Source organism: Vipera ursinii, assembly GCF_947247035.1.
Source record: "Vipera ursinii genome assembly, chromosome: Z".
NCBI classification, from domain to species: Eukaryota; Metazoa; Chordata; class Lepidosauria; order Squamata; family Viperidae; genus Vipera; species Vipera ursinii.
In genome coordinates, this window is record NC_139517.1 from 44,547,076 (window position 1) to 44,564,921 (window position 17,846).

Consider the following 17,846-nt stretch of genomic DNA (forward strand, 5'->3'; position numbering starts at 1 on the left):
CCCTGAAGGAGATCAGCAAATGGTTCTTGCCCATTTCACACACCCATGGACTCCGGGGGAGGGGACACCGTGAGCAGCATGAAGTCCATGATACCTGTGCTACGCTGCCCAGACCCTGGCCTGGTTTTGGTAGGCAGCAGCGCTCTCTCACCGTGTGGAGCAGCTGGGCCAAGCAAGGCAAACTGGCAACATGCCAAACCTGCCTGGGCACACGCAGAGGCAGCAGCGAGCGCATGCGCCTGGCATCCCGGGTGACTGTTTTGCCACACAGGCTGACCATATTCTGAGTGCTTCCCTCTCACCCTCCCTCTGCTCTTAATGCTGTGCGGTTCTTGTTCAGCAATTTAACTTAAATTAAATAGGCTCCACCACGATGCCACAACATTCAATCTTCCATTTTTATCCTAAGATCAAACAAATCAGTCACCCTGTCTAATACTAACACTTTACCAACATAAATCTGCACTTGTAATGACCATTGTATTTTATATAATCAGTTTTAATGGTAAAATAGTAAGAAATAGCAGTCTTTAAAAACTTACTGTGAATATTGACAAAATTGAACCCAACTGACATTTTAGATAACAGCACAAAGCATGTACATAGAACGTCATGCAACCAAATGGTTTGTAGAACATTAAACAGAGCAATATAGTGATAAAATATGAAAGTAAACATTATGAATGCTGAGAAAATGTCAATTTTAAAATATTGCTATGCTGTTCAAACAACTATACCTCAAATATTGTTTATTGTATTATATTATGTAATAATTAGAGCATGGAAAGACACAAAAACCTTAAATTATCCTAAATATGTTCATATTTCTAACCTTATTTTTATATATGAAAGATATATTGAAGAATAGACGAGAAAGAAAAATCATAGAAATTCACAATCAAACCATTTTTTATTAATCCAAACTGGTAGCATATAAATTGGCAAAGGAAAATAGTAGTAGCTGTTATCTGAAGTAATGGACAATGCAAACAGATTAAAATCTTGAAGGGAAAACCTTGTAATGGTTTCATCTGATAATTTCTTAAATGAAGTTTTAAAAGATGACATTCATAGTTGTCACTGCAGATGTACTGCAGAGTAGGTCATGAGACAAGGACAAACTGTCTATTGAGAAGTACTTACTATCTGCTTAAAACAAGACTCATTACTTATTAGAGAGGGGAATGATCACCCACCTAAGTTGATGGTTTTAAAACTGATTAGATAATTAGATGTTAAATGAACGTATCAATGGAATCTAATTTATACCAAGGATCTGGACCAAAAAAGGGCTTTTGTGATAATGACTAGAAAGGAATAAATCTCATTTGGAATCCAACTGCACAAAGCTAGAGTTGATTCATTCATTCAATTGGACATCCATTTGTCTGGATGGTTTAAAACACTCCTACTTGTACAATAGGTTGGACTAAAAGAACTCAAAGGTCCCTTCCAGGCCTCTATAATTTCGATTCATTTTAGAGCTGCCTTTCTCCAAATTGGAATATAACTTTCTTAATTGCTTTCCAGCATAAAACATCAGTTATTGGCAAACATGACTACACTTGATATCACAGAGAACTCAGAGCAACGTTTGATTGGATCAACTAGCTACCAGAACATTCTCCTTTATGAACACATGAAAGGAAAATATGGAATAGTTAAAACATGGTACAAATCAGAGAGGTAATATTTTACTTTTACTGAATACCATTCCTTTTATATCAAATCTAGTAGTTTTTTTAGTGAGGGAGAATTATTCATTCCTTAAATGATATTTGTGTGATATCAGTGGACCAATAGAAGTTGCCTCTGTTAAAGAGCACTTAGGGTTTGCTGAATTGGTATGATGGAAAAAGAGGGAAGGCAATTGTTAAAGCAATTACTTAACAAAGTAGTTAACAAGAACTTCACTGAAGTATAAGATAGTATAATATTCAGTTGAAGGTTAATAAGAACACTCTTCTTACAGAAACAGCAGTGATGAAGGTAAATAAACAAGAGCAAGATTTGGTACCAATCTTCTTAGATTCCCATTAAGCAATTATTACCTTAAAGGTTTGTTGAGGGTCAGCTAAAGAGGCCATACTGCTTCTTCATACCAAGTCTGCCACTAAAAGTTCACCTGTCATAAGTTGCTAGGAATGCAAATTCCTAATAGCAAATCTGCCACTAATACTATCATGTTGTTAAAATTGCAGTTTTGTCAGAGTATTCCATATATCTTCATTTTTCCCCAGAAACTGTAGCAACTTATTAAATAAGACTTGAGTTATTTATTGTAAGTATTGATTGAATCTGATTCACGTTGTAGAGTTTGGTTTCTATTAAACTCCAAAAATTCATTGGGAAAAACAGCAAAAAAGAATAAAATATAGGAAATGCATGTCAAAAGATAGTGCTTTTGGTGAATTAGGTGCTTCATGACACAAGAACAGCTTTGGCTTGGATAATACTCTTAAATTAGGAATCATCATACAGAGGATTGTTGTAGTTTCCCCAGGATCCATAATCATTGTCATCAAAAAGTCTGCCATATGAGGAATGTCTAAGAATGAAAAAGAAACAGCATTTTACTCAAGTTAGCCATCCTTTTCACAGTGCCTTCATTACAGAAGTTTCTCTTTATCATACATAGAGTAAGACAGAAATCAATCAATATCCAAGTACATGAGGGTAGGTATGATATTGTTTCCAATAAACAAATTTGGTGGGAGGAGGTAGGTAGAGTTGTACTATATATAAGAAATAACTACATCTCTACAGAAATATAACAGAACCATATTGAAAACCACCTTGAATGCATTTGGGTCAATATAAAAGCAAAAAAGAATGACGTTGCCATAGGTGTACAATACAGGACACCTGACCAAGCAGTGGAAATAGATGAACTTTTTGATATTCAATTAACTAAGGTATGTAGGAAGCACATCATGATTGCAAGGGGGGTGGTCTTCACATGCCCTGGCATCCATTGGGAGACAAACTCTGTACCTAGTGGAAGATCAAACAGATTCCTGATAAACCAAGCAGTAAACCTGTCTCCCAAAAGGTAGAGGAGGGAACTACAGGGTCAACCGTACTGGACTTAATTCCAACAGAGATAAAATAGTAGAAGGCGTTGAAGGAACCTTGGGAGTGGCTGGGTAGTGATCATGCAATATTGGAATTCAACATTATGAAAGCACAAGCAATAAAACAAAATCAAAACAATCCAAGAAATTTGATAAACTTTTAAAAGTGAGATTATAAAAGTCTGATCTAGCACAATTCCAACAAAGAAGAACAATCTCAAAAGAAACCAACATGGCTGCACAAAGTACTCTCTGTTAAACTGAAAAACAAAAAGGACAAGTATAAAAAGTGAATAGAGGGGCATTTAACTAAAGCAGAATATCACCAGATAGCCCAAACCTGCAAAAATGAAATCAGCTAAGGTTCAAATAAATTAAGGCTTGCGACAAAAGTAAAAAAATAACAAAAATTCTTTCAACATGTAAAAAACAACAAAAAAGTCAAGGAAATGATTGGTCCATTAATTAGCGAAAATGGCAAGACAGGGAAGACAAGCAGGCAGAAAGCTGGCCTGCTTAATCATTTTATTGTATCCCTCTTTACATTAAAGGAAAAAATAGTCCAACCTATAAAAAAAAATACTGTAAAATGCAGATTAGAAATGCAAGTCGAAATAAGCAAGAAAATATTAACAGAATCCCTGTCCACTCTAGTTGAGTTCGAATTACCAGGACCATATAAGTTTTTGAAGGAATTGGCAGACATGATCTGTCGAAGTTCCTGGAGCACCGTGGAACTACTATAGGCCTGAAAAAGGGCTGATGTATTTGCCATCTTTAAAAAAAGAAGAAAAAAATGGATCTGGGAAACTACGCCCCTACCAGTCTGACTTCAATACCTGGGAAAATTATGGAAAAGATCATCAAGCAACAAATCTGCAAAAACCTAACCTGAAGCCAACATGGATATGTCAAAAACAGATCATGCAAGACAAATCTTACTGCATTCTTTGACAAAGTGACAAATTAGTGGATATAATTTACTTGAACCTCAATAAGGCATTTGATAAAATAAACTACAACCTACTACTTGATACGACAGAAACATGTGGGACAGCCAGTATCAGCACCAAATGGATTTATAAGTGGCTGATCAATCGCACTCAATGTGTAGTTCTTAATGGATGAGATGTATCAGAGGGAATATTTAAAAATTAAACATCTGTTTGAATGTGGTTAAAGAAATAGAAAGATTTTGGATATAATCCCTCTTATTTTAAGAGGGATGAACCCCCCCAAATAATACAGTATTTTTTTTCTTTATATGAGAAACGTAAAAATGTTTGAGATGGTTAATATAAAGGACATCTAAAGGTTAAACATATGCTTGTTTATGGTTAAAAAACAATAGAAAAAGTTTGGAAATAAATGTATATTAGTTTAAGTGGGATATGTATTTGAAGTAGTATACTATTTTCTTACTCTTTCTTCTTAATTTTCTTCTGTTGTTTTTTTAAAAAGATTTTAAGACATGAGATATGTAAAAGTGTTGGGATGGCTTGTATGAAGAAAATAGACTTAAATATTTAAATGTAATTAACTTTGAGAAAATCTTAACTAGTAAGAATGTTTTGAATACTATGGGGAAAACAAATTTAAATAATAATTATAAACAGGCTTTATGACGAAGCAACCAAGATGTCTAGATAGAAAAGAGGCATTATATGGATGTGATTATTATTTGTAGAAATGTTGGAAAAATCTTTATACTTAATTGTTACTTATCAAAATAATAAGAATTGTATTAGTTCAAGGTTGGCAAAGAGAATATTACTGGAAGAAGAGAAAATCAAGCAAAGATACTATGTGGATTATAGAAACTAATTGTCAGATTGTTTTGCAAATATAAACCCAGACAACACACTTTACCAAATATTAAGGTGACTATGTCAAAAAAATCAATAAAACATATTTAAAAAGAAAGAAGGAAGGAAGGAAGGAAGGAAGGAAGGAAGGAAGGAAGGAAGGAAGGAAGGAAGGAAGGAAGGAGAAGGCAGAAAGTTTTGCGGTTGTGCGGAAAAAATCATCACAATTAGGGTTGCAGAAAAATATCTTGGGTAGCACAATAGAACAGAGACAGAAAGAAGCAAGTGCCAGGAGTGCAACATGAGAAAAAGGTAAAGAGAAGGCAAGTAAACCTTCAAATGACCAGACAGCAGAGATATAGCTTCATAATAGTAATGGTGCAGCAAATAAAAGAGAGAGAGAGCGAGAGAAAAGGAAGGCTATGGACCATTGGGAAGTACAGTGAAGGAGTAATGTAAATGCAGAACAATGAAGGATTTAAAGTGAGAAACAGTTAATACTGTGACAATGTACAAATGGCTTTATAGTTATTTATACTGTATATAGAATGAGATAAAATCAGCAAGAGTATATGATATGGGAGAAACCCACTTTCAGTTCTAAAAACAATTACAAAGCCCATCTCAATCTTCCAAACAAATGATTGTTTCTCTTCTGAATAAGTTTGCCAAATCTTACCTGATTTTTAAAAATGCAGCTATGCCAAATACCAATAGAACCACAGCAATCACAGTTATAGTAATAGCTGCAATGCTTCCTACATAGAAAAAAAGAGTGCATAAATTGGATGAATTAATTATAATTTCAAGATATATTTTATTTTGGATTCATGTCGATACAATATATTTGCACAATGTGCTCTGAAATAGCACATTCTTGTTTTACTAAGCAATTTCCCTAAGCAATTTAACTAAAAAGGACTGTTTCTCTTAGTAATCATTTAAATCAATCAAAGAATAGTGCAATCCTAGCTGGGACCAGGGGGGCATGGCGCCGATGGGGATCTGGCTTTCCCTACTTGGGGTGGCTTTTGGCTTGCTGGGTGGGGCTGCCGCTCTGGGTGGCGGTGGCGGCCCACCACAGCCATGCCCACCCAGTGGGCCACCCCCCCATGCAGGCACCACAATGCTGATGCAGCCCTGGCACTTTGCGATAAATAAGTGGGTCTTGGGTTGCGGTTTGGGCACTCGGTCTCTAAAAGGTTTGCCAACACTGCAATAGAATAACTAGACTAATGTAGGGTTTAAATTGGGATGATGTACAGGAGGGAGAAGAATGGAAGGCAAAAACATAGTGGTTATGCAGATCATTATGCAAATTACATACAAAGCAAATTATAAGAACCTTAGGAATTAACAATGGTAATATGTTAAACACCTATTGTATTTCTTCTACTATCACCTGCAATCTTTTTATGAATGTGTGTTCAGCAATTTCTTGCTCAAGTGAGCTGATATTTTTTCCCACAAGTTTGACTACTTGTAGATCTAAAACAGAGCATCCTGAAATTTGCTGGTAATTATTGCTCACTATCTGAAAGTCTATTTTATAAAATAAAGTAGGATGTTAAAAATATTTTAAAATGAACATACTTTTAAATCCCTTTTCATATATGTGTAACTTTGTTTATATTAAACAACCAAAAAACTATTCTTTAAAAACCAAATTGGCTTTATTTTGGGATTAAGGAGTTCCTACTATATGCAAAAATTCAAATGAATTAAAAAAGCCATTCCATTTTCAAAAGATTGATTATCCATTATGTGTCCAAAGGTCGTCAATGAGTGATGGTTTCTATGTTGTTATTTTTTCTTGTTTATGAGCTGCCCATAGTTATGCTGTATGAGATGGAAGGCTACATAAATTTATAAAAAATAAAAAAGAATTGAAAAATACTTGCCCAGGTTCCCTTGAAAGTCTAAGTTATTTAAAGGGCATCTAATTGTGGAAAGCTAAATAATTGTCCACCTTACTCCTTCCATGGTTAGTGAGAAAATATGCTACAAGCAGGTCCAAATGACTCTGTATAGCAATATTATTATATTATGTCTTCTTTTCTTCCCATTACTTATCAGTGAGAAAGAACTTAAAAGATCTATCTATTATTCATATTTTATTTTTTATAAATTTATGGAGAGGGAGGGAGGGAGAGAGAGAGACAGAGAGAGAGAGAGAATGAATCTTTATAGTAGTTAAGTGTATTGGCTCACCTGAACTCAAACCCCGCTGAACCTCTTGCATGATTACCTCTGAGGATGTGGTTCTGCCAATAGCGGAGGTCTCAACAGCTGCTTTACTTGTTAAAGTACCTTCTGAATATGTAAACTTTTCCACAGAGCTTGATGGGGTGAGTGGCTTAGTAGTGACTCCAGAAGTGGCTCCTTCAACAGGGTGTTTCTTCGATGTCACAGGTACTGAGGACGCTTCTATGCTTGATAACTGGGTAACTGGAGAGCTGGTGTATTCCTCAGGAGCAAATGAACTGCTGCTGATGGATGATACACTCATAATACCTGAAGTGGTGGTGGCTACAGTTTTTGCAGGGGAAATATTAGCTGTTGTTGACATCACCGAGGCTGGCATGTGTTCTGTGCTTTGTAATCCAGTGCTTGACTGTGATAACAAATTAGTTGTTGATATGTGCATCTCTGATGTACTTGATATGTCATTAGGTGTAGACAATGGTATTGTAACCTTTTCAGTAGGTCTCAGTGTAGTTGTAAGGGAAAGAGTAACAGGACTTGTAGCTGTTTTAATAGCATCTACTGCTAAACTGTTGTTGAGTACAGGAGTCTGATTAGTTGATTCTACTTTTACAACGGAAGCATTGTTTGAGGTGGCAGGTATACTCATTGAAGAGGTGTAGATATTTAGCCCTGCATAGATGAATATGAACATTTATATTAGTAGCATTCAAGACAACAGATTTACTTACTTCATTGTCTTTTAGATATCTGGATTAACACAGGTACCATTATTAGTGGAGCGGCATGGTGACTTAGCGGTTAAGAAGTTGGGCTTATTATCTGGAAAGCTGGCAGCCCAGTTTGAACCTGAGTGCTATGTGATGGGGTGAGTTCCTGTCCTTACCCCAGCTCCTGCCAACCTAGCAGTTGAAAAGCATGCAATGCAAGTAGATAAATAGGTACCACTTTGGTGGGCAGGTAACAGCACTCCATGATGTCATGCTGGCCACATGATCACAGCTCAATGGCCTTGAAACAAGAGATGAGCACCAATCCTGATAGTTGGCCACGATTAGCTGAGTAAAATCTGCAGGGATTCCTTTACCTTTTTTACCACTATCAGTCTATTATAACTTTTTAAAATTGCCATGTGTTTTAATTTTATTTTCAGTAAGTTAATTATCATTATTAAACCTTGAATATTCAGTAAGTTAATTATCATTATTAAACCTTGAAGATAAACAAAGGACAGGAAAAAGATCTTTAAATAAAAGTTGCTATTTAGTCCTGTGGAGAAATAAAAGGGCAGTATTTGGATAAATTATTCAGATGAGAACTTTATCTTTTCATGTTAGTATTTACACTCATCAAAACAGGGGTTCAAAAATACTGAATACTGGATAAATACACTTAGCTATATTACTCGATGAAATAGGTGCATTCAGATGAAAAGCAGAGCTGCAATCTTATGAACTGTGTAGAACAAATGTTTCTCTAATTGGCATTAGAAAACAATTAGAATTTCTCCTATTTCCTTAAAAGACTAGCCAACTAGGAAATAAGATTTACAGCCAATAGCAATAATACAATTTCTGTTTCTCTTAAGCTTCTTTAGTGATAGTTTTTTTTGACTCTAACATGATTTGTCTGTTGCTGGAGCAATGCCTTCAGGTACCTCTGACTGCTATAAAATCCCAGTTCTTCTCTCTTCCCCAATTGAGGCTGAGAGTCATCTTCTCTATATAGCACCCCTGTAAACTCAAAGAATTACTGGAATTATTATCAGAGAATTAACCAATATATTCAGCATTTTCTCTCTCCTGCACCCCCCAAATTAAAAACAGAATTCACTTTCTTATCTAGGAGATTCTGGTAGGCTTTCATTCCTGTAGTTGCAAAACCAAGAGAATGTGAGCAGTGAGAAGTGACTCTGAAATTTAAGGAGTAAATAAATGAATCAGAGATGTTCTACCAGATGGTTATTAGAAGATCCAGAATCTATGGTAAAAAAATAAATAGCACCGCATATTTGCATCATTCAGGCAGATTTCAGCATTGCATTTTTCTCAGTGAAAAGGTTACATCTCTTTTTTTAGTAGAAACACCAGAATGGTTTCAATACTGGGGATGGATATATGTAGAGAGACGAAGCTGGAGAAGTTACTCAAAAACTGCTATAAAAACAAAATGCTCAAAAGCATGCCCTCTGATTTGGCTTTCATCCAAATTTGAAATATCCCAAATCATCTGGTTTTGCGTCTGTAAAATGGTGGCTGATCTAAAATGGTATGGCAAAATTTTTGGAATGTGATGATTTCTTTTACATTTGAGTCAAATCCCTATTTCATATGAACTTCTTGCGCCTTTTCATTTTCAGGCTGCCTTGTGTAACCCACAGTCCTATGAGTTGCTGCTTCCGAAGAATACAGGGAGATATAACCTCCCAACTCTGACATCTGCAGCACTTTTGCCTAGAGAGTGAGGTCAACTTCAGTCTGACTTTGCAATTTAATTGCATTATTACACTTGGCCTAACTGTGTGTTATTCCTCTTTTGATCTTGTCCCCTTACCTTTCTGCTTCAGGCAAACTGTTTTAAAAAATAAATTTAAAATGCATGCATGTCATAAGCTCACCTTCAGTCACTTCATTAAAACTAAACAAAACAAAACATAAAAGCTGATCTAACTAGACGATTGGAAGAGAAGCTGCATGAACCAAGTGGTCCCATTTTCATGGGCTTTTTTCATTGTGCTTAATTGTTACTTTATAAATTGATATATTTTTTGAAAAAGTATAAACAAAGGAAAGTACAAAGGGAAAAGAGGTAAAATACAGGTAATAAAAACATTTTGTGTTAAAAAGTCTATAAAACACTACTTCCAATTTATAATTAGCAATTTATAACATTGTAAATTATATCTATTTTTTGAATAAACTCAAGATCCCCTTCTTGATTTTCCAAATTGCTTCACTCAGTATAAAGGTAAAGGTAAAGGTACGTGCTAGTCGTTTCCAACTCGAGGGGCAGGTGCTCATCTCCATTTCAAAGCCGAAGAGCCAGCGCTTGTCTGAGGACGTCTCTGTGGTCATGTGGCCGGCATGACTAGACGCCAAATGCGCACAGAACGCTGTTACCTTCCCACCATAGTGGTCCCTATTTTTCTACTTGCATTTTTACGTGCTTTCGAACTGCTAGGTTGGCAGAAGCTGGGACAAGTAACAGGCGCTCACTCTGATACGCGGCACTCGGGATTCGACCCACCAAACTGTCAACCTTCTGATCAACAAGCTCAGCGTCCTAACAAAATTATATTTCACTTAAAACTATGAGCTACAATACATCAATACAATACTCAAAGATTATTCACCAAATTAAAAATATAAATCTATATTTAAGCTACTCTCCACTTCAATCATGGATGAAGAACAGATATACTTATATATATATAAGGTCTAACTACTTCGCTGCCCTCATCGCGTCCGCAGATAATCGCCCGGCCGCCCTGTTTAGGGTGACCCGCTCCCTCCTTAATCAGGAGGTGAGGGAGGAACCCTTGCAGGGTTGTGCCGAGGAATTTAGTCAACATCTGTCGGACAAAATCGCTCGGATTCGGACCGGTTTGGACTCCGACTGGGCAGTATCGGACGATCAGGACACGAGCGGTCTTGTCAATGTCACCTGGGAGGAGTTCGATCCTGTAACTCCAGAGGAAGTGGACAGGATCATGGGGAGGCTGAGCTCCACCACATGTTTATTGGACCCGTGCCCTTCCTGGCTGGTTTATGCAGCTCGGGAGGGGACACGAGGCTGGTTCCAGGCGGTTATATCTGCCACTCTGAGTGAGGGTAGTTTTCCCGCCGCCTTGAAAGAGGCGGTGGTAAGACCTCTCCTCAAGAAGCCTGCCTTGGACCCGGCTGTTTTGAATAACTTTCGTCCGGTCTCCAACCTTCGCTTTCTTGCGAAGGTTGTTGAGTGTGGTGGCGCATCAGCTCCCTCTGGTACTGGATGAAGCGGATTATCTAGACCCGTACCAATTGGGCTTCAGGCCCGGGTACAGCACGGAGACGGCATTGGTCGCGCTGGTGAATGATCTCTGGAGGGCTCGGGACAGGGGATATTCCTCTGTTCTAGTCCTATTAGACCTCTCAGCGGCTTTCGATACCATCGACCATGGTATCCTGCTGCGGCGTCTCAGGGGATTGGGAGTGGGAGGCACGGTTCTTCAGTGGTTCTCCTCCTATCTCCTGGGACGCTTGCAGTCGGTGTTGGCAGGGGGGCAGAGGTCGACCGCGAGGCCTCTCGCTTGTGGAGTTCCTCAGGGGTCGGTCCTCTCGCCTCTCCTGTTCAACATCTACATGAAACCGCTGGGTGAGATCATTCGTGGTTTTGGAGTTGGGTATCATCAGTATGCTGATGATACCCAACTTTTCATTTCGACCCCAAACCACCCCAGTGATGCCCTCGACGTGATGTCCCAGTGCCTGGAGGCGGTCCGGGTCTGGATGGGGAGGAACAGGCTTCGACTCAACCCTGACAAGACTGAGTGGCTGTGTGTACCGGCATCTCGGGATATTCAGGATATCCCACCCCTCATTATGGGGGGTGAGTCATTACCTCCTGTAGATAGGGCTCGCAACTTGGGAGTCCTCCTAGATTCACAACTCTCCTTAGAAGACCATATTGTAGCTGTGACTAGGGGGGCCTTCGCCCAGGTTCGCCTGGTGCGCCAGTTGCGGCCCTATCTAGACCGGGATGCCTTACGTACGGTCACTCATGCGCTCGTGACCTCTCGTCTTGATTACTGCAACACTCTCTACATGGGGCTACCCTTGAAGACCACTCGGAGGCTCCAACTGGTACAGAATGCAGCCGCGAGAGTTGTACTGGGAGTTTCCCGATACTCCCATGTCACACCTTTGCTCCGCGAGCTGCATTGGTTGCCAGTTGTCTTCCGGGTGAGGTTCAAGGTGTTGGTAATGACCTACAAAGCCCTTCATGGCATGGGTCCAGAATACCTTGGGGAGCACCTGCAGCCGGCGTCAACTTCCCTCCGCCCAGTACGCTCCCAGAGAGGGCCTCCTCAGGGTGCCACCGGTCAAAGAATGCCGACTGGTGGCCCCCAGGGAGAGAGCGTTCTCTGTGGGTGCACCGGATTTATGGAACCATCTTCCGGTTGAGCTCCGGATGGCGCCCGATCTCCGCTCCTTCCGGCGCGATCTTAAAACCCATCTCTTTAAACAAGCTGGCCTGGCCTGATGGGACGGGGTGGGATTTTTATAAACGACTTTAATTTTAAATTTGTATTAATTTTATGGGCATTGTTTAATCATGTTTTAATAATTTTAATTTTTGTACCTAGTTTTTATGTATTGCCCTGTTCACCGCCCTGAGTCCCCTGGGAGAAGGGTGGTATATAAATTAAATTAATAATAATAATAATAATAATAATAATAATAATAATAATAATAATAATAATAATAATATATGTTATAGTCCAATAATAGTTTCAAGTTAGAATTAAAATATACATTACATTTGTGTTTTAAATACAAAATTATTCTAGACATTGAAATATATTCCCACAATTAGGTTACTCATTTTCAAGGAAGAAATCAAATATTCTTTCCAGTAAAGGAATGTAAAATCCTTGCAACCATTAATGAGTACCCGAATCTAATTCAGTAATTTTAAATCAATATATAGTTTCATGAAATTCTATAAAGATATCTACTGTACAATGTTCAGTTCAGTTACAATACTCAAATTCTGTTTCATTCTACTATGGATAATTTTCCAGAATTGTTTGACTTTATAGTATTGGGACTACATTTGACAAAAGACACAAAAACAATCCAATCCATTCATTACCTTTCAAAACATTTTAAGGAAGGAATTGTTCATTTTAATAATTAAAACTGCAGTAATATGTCAATATCTTACCTTGAATTCCTACTGTCATATCTCTATTAGTGTATTCAAATTCTGCATCCATTTAATCATACAGACTTGGCCTTCTTCAGATTATGAACCAGAAAAGAACAGAAAAACAGAGTTGGAAGGGACCTTGAAGGTCCTCTAGTCCAACCCCCTGCTAAAGTAGAAGACCCTATAGCAGGGGTAGGCAACCTTGGCTCTTTTATGACTCGTGGACTTTAACTCCCGGCGCTTCCTGCCGCCCGGGAAACGCTGCGTGTCAAGGGCCAGCAGAAGCGCGGGAGCAGTGAGAGGGCCAGTCGGGCCTTCGCCTCCTCTGCGATGGACAGGGAGGGCAGGGCATGTAAGTATTTTCCAGCGTATAAGACAAAAAACCTTGAAAAACTTCTTAAAAGTAGGAGATCGTCTTATACGCCGGGTCATCTTATACGCCGGAAAATACGGTAATTGAAAAACCTGTGTGGGCAACCAGTAGTCCCAACATGCAGCCCTCAACTACTTTTTGCAGGTCTTAGACACCTATCTAAAAAGAAAGAAGAAACTTAAGTTTTTCCCCGGTAATTGATATGAAAACCAAATCACAATGTGATGCTAACTATAATATTTTAAATTGTACATTTTAAGTTCTAAAACTTACATATCACAGTGAAAAAAAATAAAAATCCACATTCTACCCCCTGAATGAATTGTCTCTACAGGCATTGAGTGGCCCTTTCCCCCTCTGTGGTTCCCAGGACCTTTAAAAATATTACGAGTGGCCTTCAGCTACTCAGTCTCTGTGAATGGAATTGTACTGTATATAAATTGTACCAATAAATAAAGGCCTTTTAAGAGGAAAGCCATGTTAATCTATGACAGAAATAAAAAAATCTAATAGCACCCTTTCAGTATAACAAATTTTATTAAAAGGTCTCAGCTTTCAGGATTCTTTCCAATAAGTCATAAATATTATTTGGATGGTACCTTTTCTTGTGACTTATAATAAATCCTCAGTGTTAAAAAATCTTATTTCCATTTTACTTGTGCATGTTTTCAATGTAAAATGTTCAATCTCCATATTTCTCTAAGCCCAGGGAAGCTGCCGATAGTCAATATGAACAATACTTAATATATTTCGGTTTCTTTGTTGTTAAGCTTTAATGTCTTTGCCATGGTTCAGCTCCTTTTAAATGCCAAAACCGTAATTAAGAATGTCTCTGACTAGAGTTATTCTGAAGCTGACATCTAAGAAGAAAATAAGTAGCGCCTACATTCAATCAGCCTAGCTTGCAGTTAGTTTTTTTTAAAAAAACACCAATGTTAATGATATTTATAAACAACCTTGTCTTTTTTAACCTGCTTTCTAGATACCTTTCAAGTTCGCTAAAATTCAATTTTAGCACATATCTGTTTTAATTGCAAGAAAGTGTAATGTTTTGCCCTGGGATTTATAATCAACTATAACCTCCAGGTCAGATTACTTCTAGGTCATTTTTGACAAGAGAGACTTTGAAACTGTTACCAGAGAAAAATAGTTTAATGCAACTTCAATTGCTTCTCATTTAGCAGTCTATATATGGTTTCTACTTTCATCCTGAGAAGCAGAATAACAGTTGGAAGAGTCCTGTCCAAGGCCCTGCTCAAGCAGAAGACCCTATTACATGGCTTTTCAAAAAGTGGTAAGGGTACCACCTGTGGTACATTGGCACCTGGCAGGTGGTACGTGACTCTCCTAGAATAGTAGTAGTGGGGGAGGGGAATGAGCTGAACCGGTGGCAGCACCGCACAAGCCTGAGCGAGAGATGGCTGGAGCTTCAGGGCTGTCAGGGCTCACTGGAAGCGCCAGGATCAGTGCCACTTTCCAGCTGATCGGCGCTTCTTTGGGGCTGTCAGGGCTCAGTGGAAGCACCAGGATCAGCGCCAGGTTCCAGCTGGAGCTCGGCGATGATCCTGGTGTTTCTGCTGAGCCTTGACGAAGCACCAATCAGCTGGAAAGCAGCACTGATCCTGGCACTTCTGCTGAGCCCAGAAGAAGCGTCGATCAGCTGAAATGTTGTAGCATCTCCAGGGTCTTGTGATTTACATTCAGATGCTTGGCAACTGATTCATATTTATGATGGCCACAGTGTCCCAAGATCATGTGAAGTGACCAAAACCTGCTGCAATCACCCAGCAGACAGGGAAATAAAACCAAACATCCCCACCCCACCCCACCCCTGCTGCCAATCCTCAACTGAAATGCTCACAACAATGAAAACCTCAGACAGGAGGAAGAGTGCCGCCGGGTGGGTGGGCAGGCAGGTGTCTTGCATGGATGTGGCCTGGGGGACACTTTTTTCAGTACCATTGTAACTTTGAACAGTCACTAAGCAAACTGTTGAAAGTCAAGGACTACCTGTACTTCATCACTCCCCCCCCTTTTTTTTTTGGTCTTCAGGTTTTTGACACCTTGCTAGGCAACTGGTGGTACTCGGGTGTTGCCATATCCTAAAAGTGGTACAATGGGTAAAAAGGTTGAAAAGCCCTGCCCTATTATACCATTTCAGACAAATGGCTGTCCATTCTCTTCTTAAAAACCTCTAGTGATGGAGCACCCACAATGTCTGGAGGCAACCTGTTCCACTGATTAACTGTTCTGTCAGGAAATTTCTCCTTAATTCTAAGTTAGACTTCTTGTTGATAAGTTTCCCTCTGTTACTTCTTTTCTTGCCTTCTGGTGCTTTGGAGAATAGGCTGATCCCCCTCTTCTTGTGGCAGCCTCTTGTTGATGTTGCTACCCAATTTGTGAAACTATTCTTCGTATGTTTTAGCCTCTAGTCCCCTAATCATGATTAATGATGATCATTTTTGTTGGTCTTCTTTGAACTCTTTCTAGAGTCTCAACATCTTTTTATATGGTGGTGAACAAAACTGGATGCAGTATTCCAAGTGTATTTTTCAGAGACATTATAAAGTGGTACCAATACTTCATGTGATGTTGATTCTATCCCTGTTAATCAATCTAGGATTGCATTGACTGATCACTAGGACTCCAAGATCCATGCATTCGAAACAATTTTCATCACTGTTCTGTTGTATTTCTGTAGAGATGTATTTATTTCTTATGTATAGTGCAATTCCATCTCCCCTTTTATTAGGCCTGTTTCATAATAATAATAATAATAATAATAATAATAATAATAATAATAATAATAATAATAATAGTAGTAGTAGTAGTAGTAGTAGTAGGAAGAAGAAGAAGAAGAAGAAGAAGAAGAAGAAGAAGAAGAAGAAGAAGAAGAAGAAGAAGAAGAAGAAGAAGAAGAAGAAGAAGAAGAAGTAGTAGTTGGAAGGGACCTTGGAGGTGATCTAGTCCAACCCCCTGCTCAGGCAGGAAACTCTATACCATTTCAGGCAAATGGCTGTCCAGTCTCTTCTTAAAAACTTCCAGTGTTGGAGCATTCACAGCTTCTGGAGGCAGGTTTATTTATTTATTTATTTATTCATTTGATTTATATACTGCCCTTCTCCCGAAGGACTCAGGGCGGTGTACAGGGCAATAAAAATAAGAATACAGAATATAAGATTTAAAATTAAATGATTGTGCAGTAAATTAGTTAAAAACGGTGTTAAAACCCCAAACCCATCAGACCAGGCCGGCTTGTTCGAATAGATAAGTTTTTAGATCACGCCGGAAGGAGCAAAGGTCGGGGGCCATCCGGAGTTCAGCCGGTAAGCGGTTCCAAAGGACTGGTGCGCCCGAGAACGCCCTCCCCCTGGGGGTCACCAGTTGACATTCTCTGACCGGTGGTACCTGAGGAGGCCCTCTCTGTGGGAGCGCACTGGACGGAGGGAAGTTGACGCCGGCAGCAGGTGCTCCCGTAGGTAATCCAGACCCATGCCATGTAGGGCTTTATATGTCATCACCAGCACCTTGAATCTCACCCGGAAGGCAACTGGAAGCCAATGCAGCTCACGGAGCAGAGGTGTAACATGGGAGTATCGGGAGACCCCCCAACAGAACTCGCGCGGCTGCACTCTGTACCAGCTGAAGCTTCTGAGTGGTCCTCAAGGGCAGCCCCATGTAGAGAGTATTGCAGTAGTCTAAACGAGAGGTCACAAGTGCATGAGTGACTGTACGCAAGGCATCCAGGTCCAGATAGGGTCGCAACTGGCGCACCAGACGAACCTGGGCAAAGGCCCCTCTAGTCACAGCTCCTATATGATCTTCCAGGTTGTTCCACTGGTTAATTGTTCTAACTGTCAGGAAGTTTCTCCTTAGTTCTAGATTGCTTCTCTCCTTGGTTAGTTTCCATCCGTTGCTTCTGGTCCCCACTTTGGGTGTTTTGGAGAATAGCTTGACTCCCTCTTATATCGCTCTAGCTGCACATTCCATTCATGGATTTCATCCCACCAAGTTTCAATAATGGCAACAATGCTGTATCTGCCCTCATTTGCAGATAAAATAGATGAACTTCCTGCTAATCAGTTAGCTAAGGTGTGCAGGAAGCACATTGCAATAGTAAAGGGACAATCTTGAAACTGTAATGGGTATTAATTCATTTACAATGAATTGATTGATTTAATCTCTATGAATGCTTGAAATGTTTCTTTCCAGATTCTTCATCTGGCTATGATAATTTGTTATTAATGAGGCAACTGACTTACTTGCTATCTCTCCATTGTTTGTGTCTGCATTGCTGAACCCCTAGCTTTCCATTGTGAGATTTTTTTCCCTTTAAATATTTTCTTAAAACATTTGTTATTTAACAGATGGAAGAGAATTCAGGCGTGTATCAATGCAAACTGAAGAATCAATCATACAAATGTAAAAGCATAAAAATTAGCATGACACATAGGTAATTAATATAATACAAATATATTA

The 17,846-nt window shown here is 39.1% G+C and overlaps 1 protein-coding gene across 1 annotated transcript in view; it reads right to left on the reverse strand.

Moving 5' to 3' along the window:
• Positions 1 to 891: 891 nt before the first annotated feature.
• The window catches only part of PARM1 (prostate androgen-regulated mucin-like protein 1), a 46,959-nt gene continuing 30,004 nt past the window's right edge, over positions 892 to 17,846 (reverse strand). The window contains exons 2-4 of the mRNA XM_083377940.1: positions 7,091 to 7,756; positions 5,559 to 5,637; positions 892 to 2,548 (exon numbers count right to left, since the gene is read on the reverse strand). Of these exons, the coding sequence (XP_083234066.1) occupies positions 2,464 to 2,548; positions 5,559 to 5,637; positions 7,091 to 7,756 (830 nt within the window). The 3' untranslated portion in view covers positions 892 to 2,463. The remainder of the gene's footprint in view (positions 2,549 to 5,558; positions 5,638 to 7,090; positions 7,757 to 17,846) is intronic.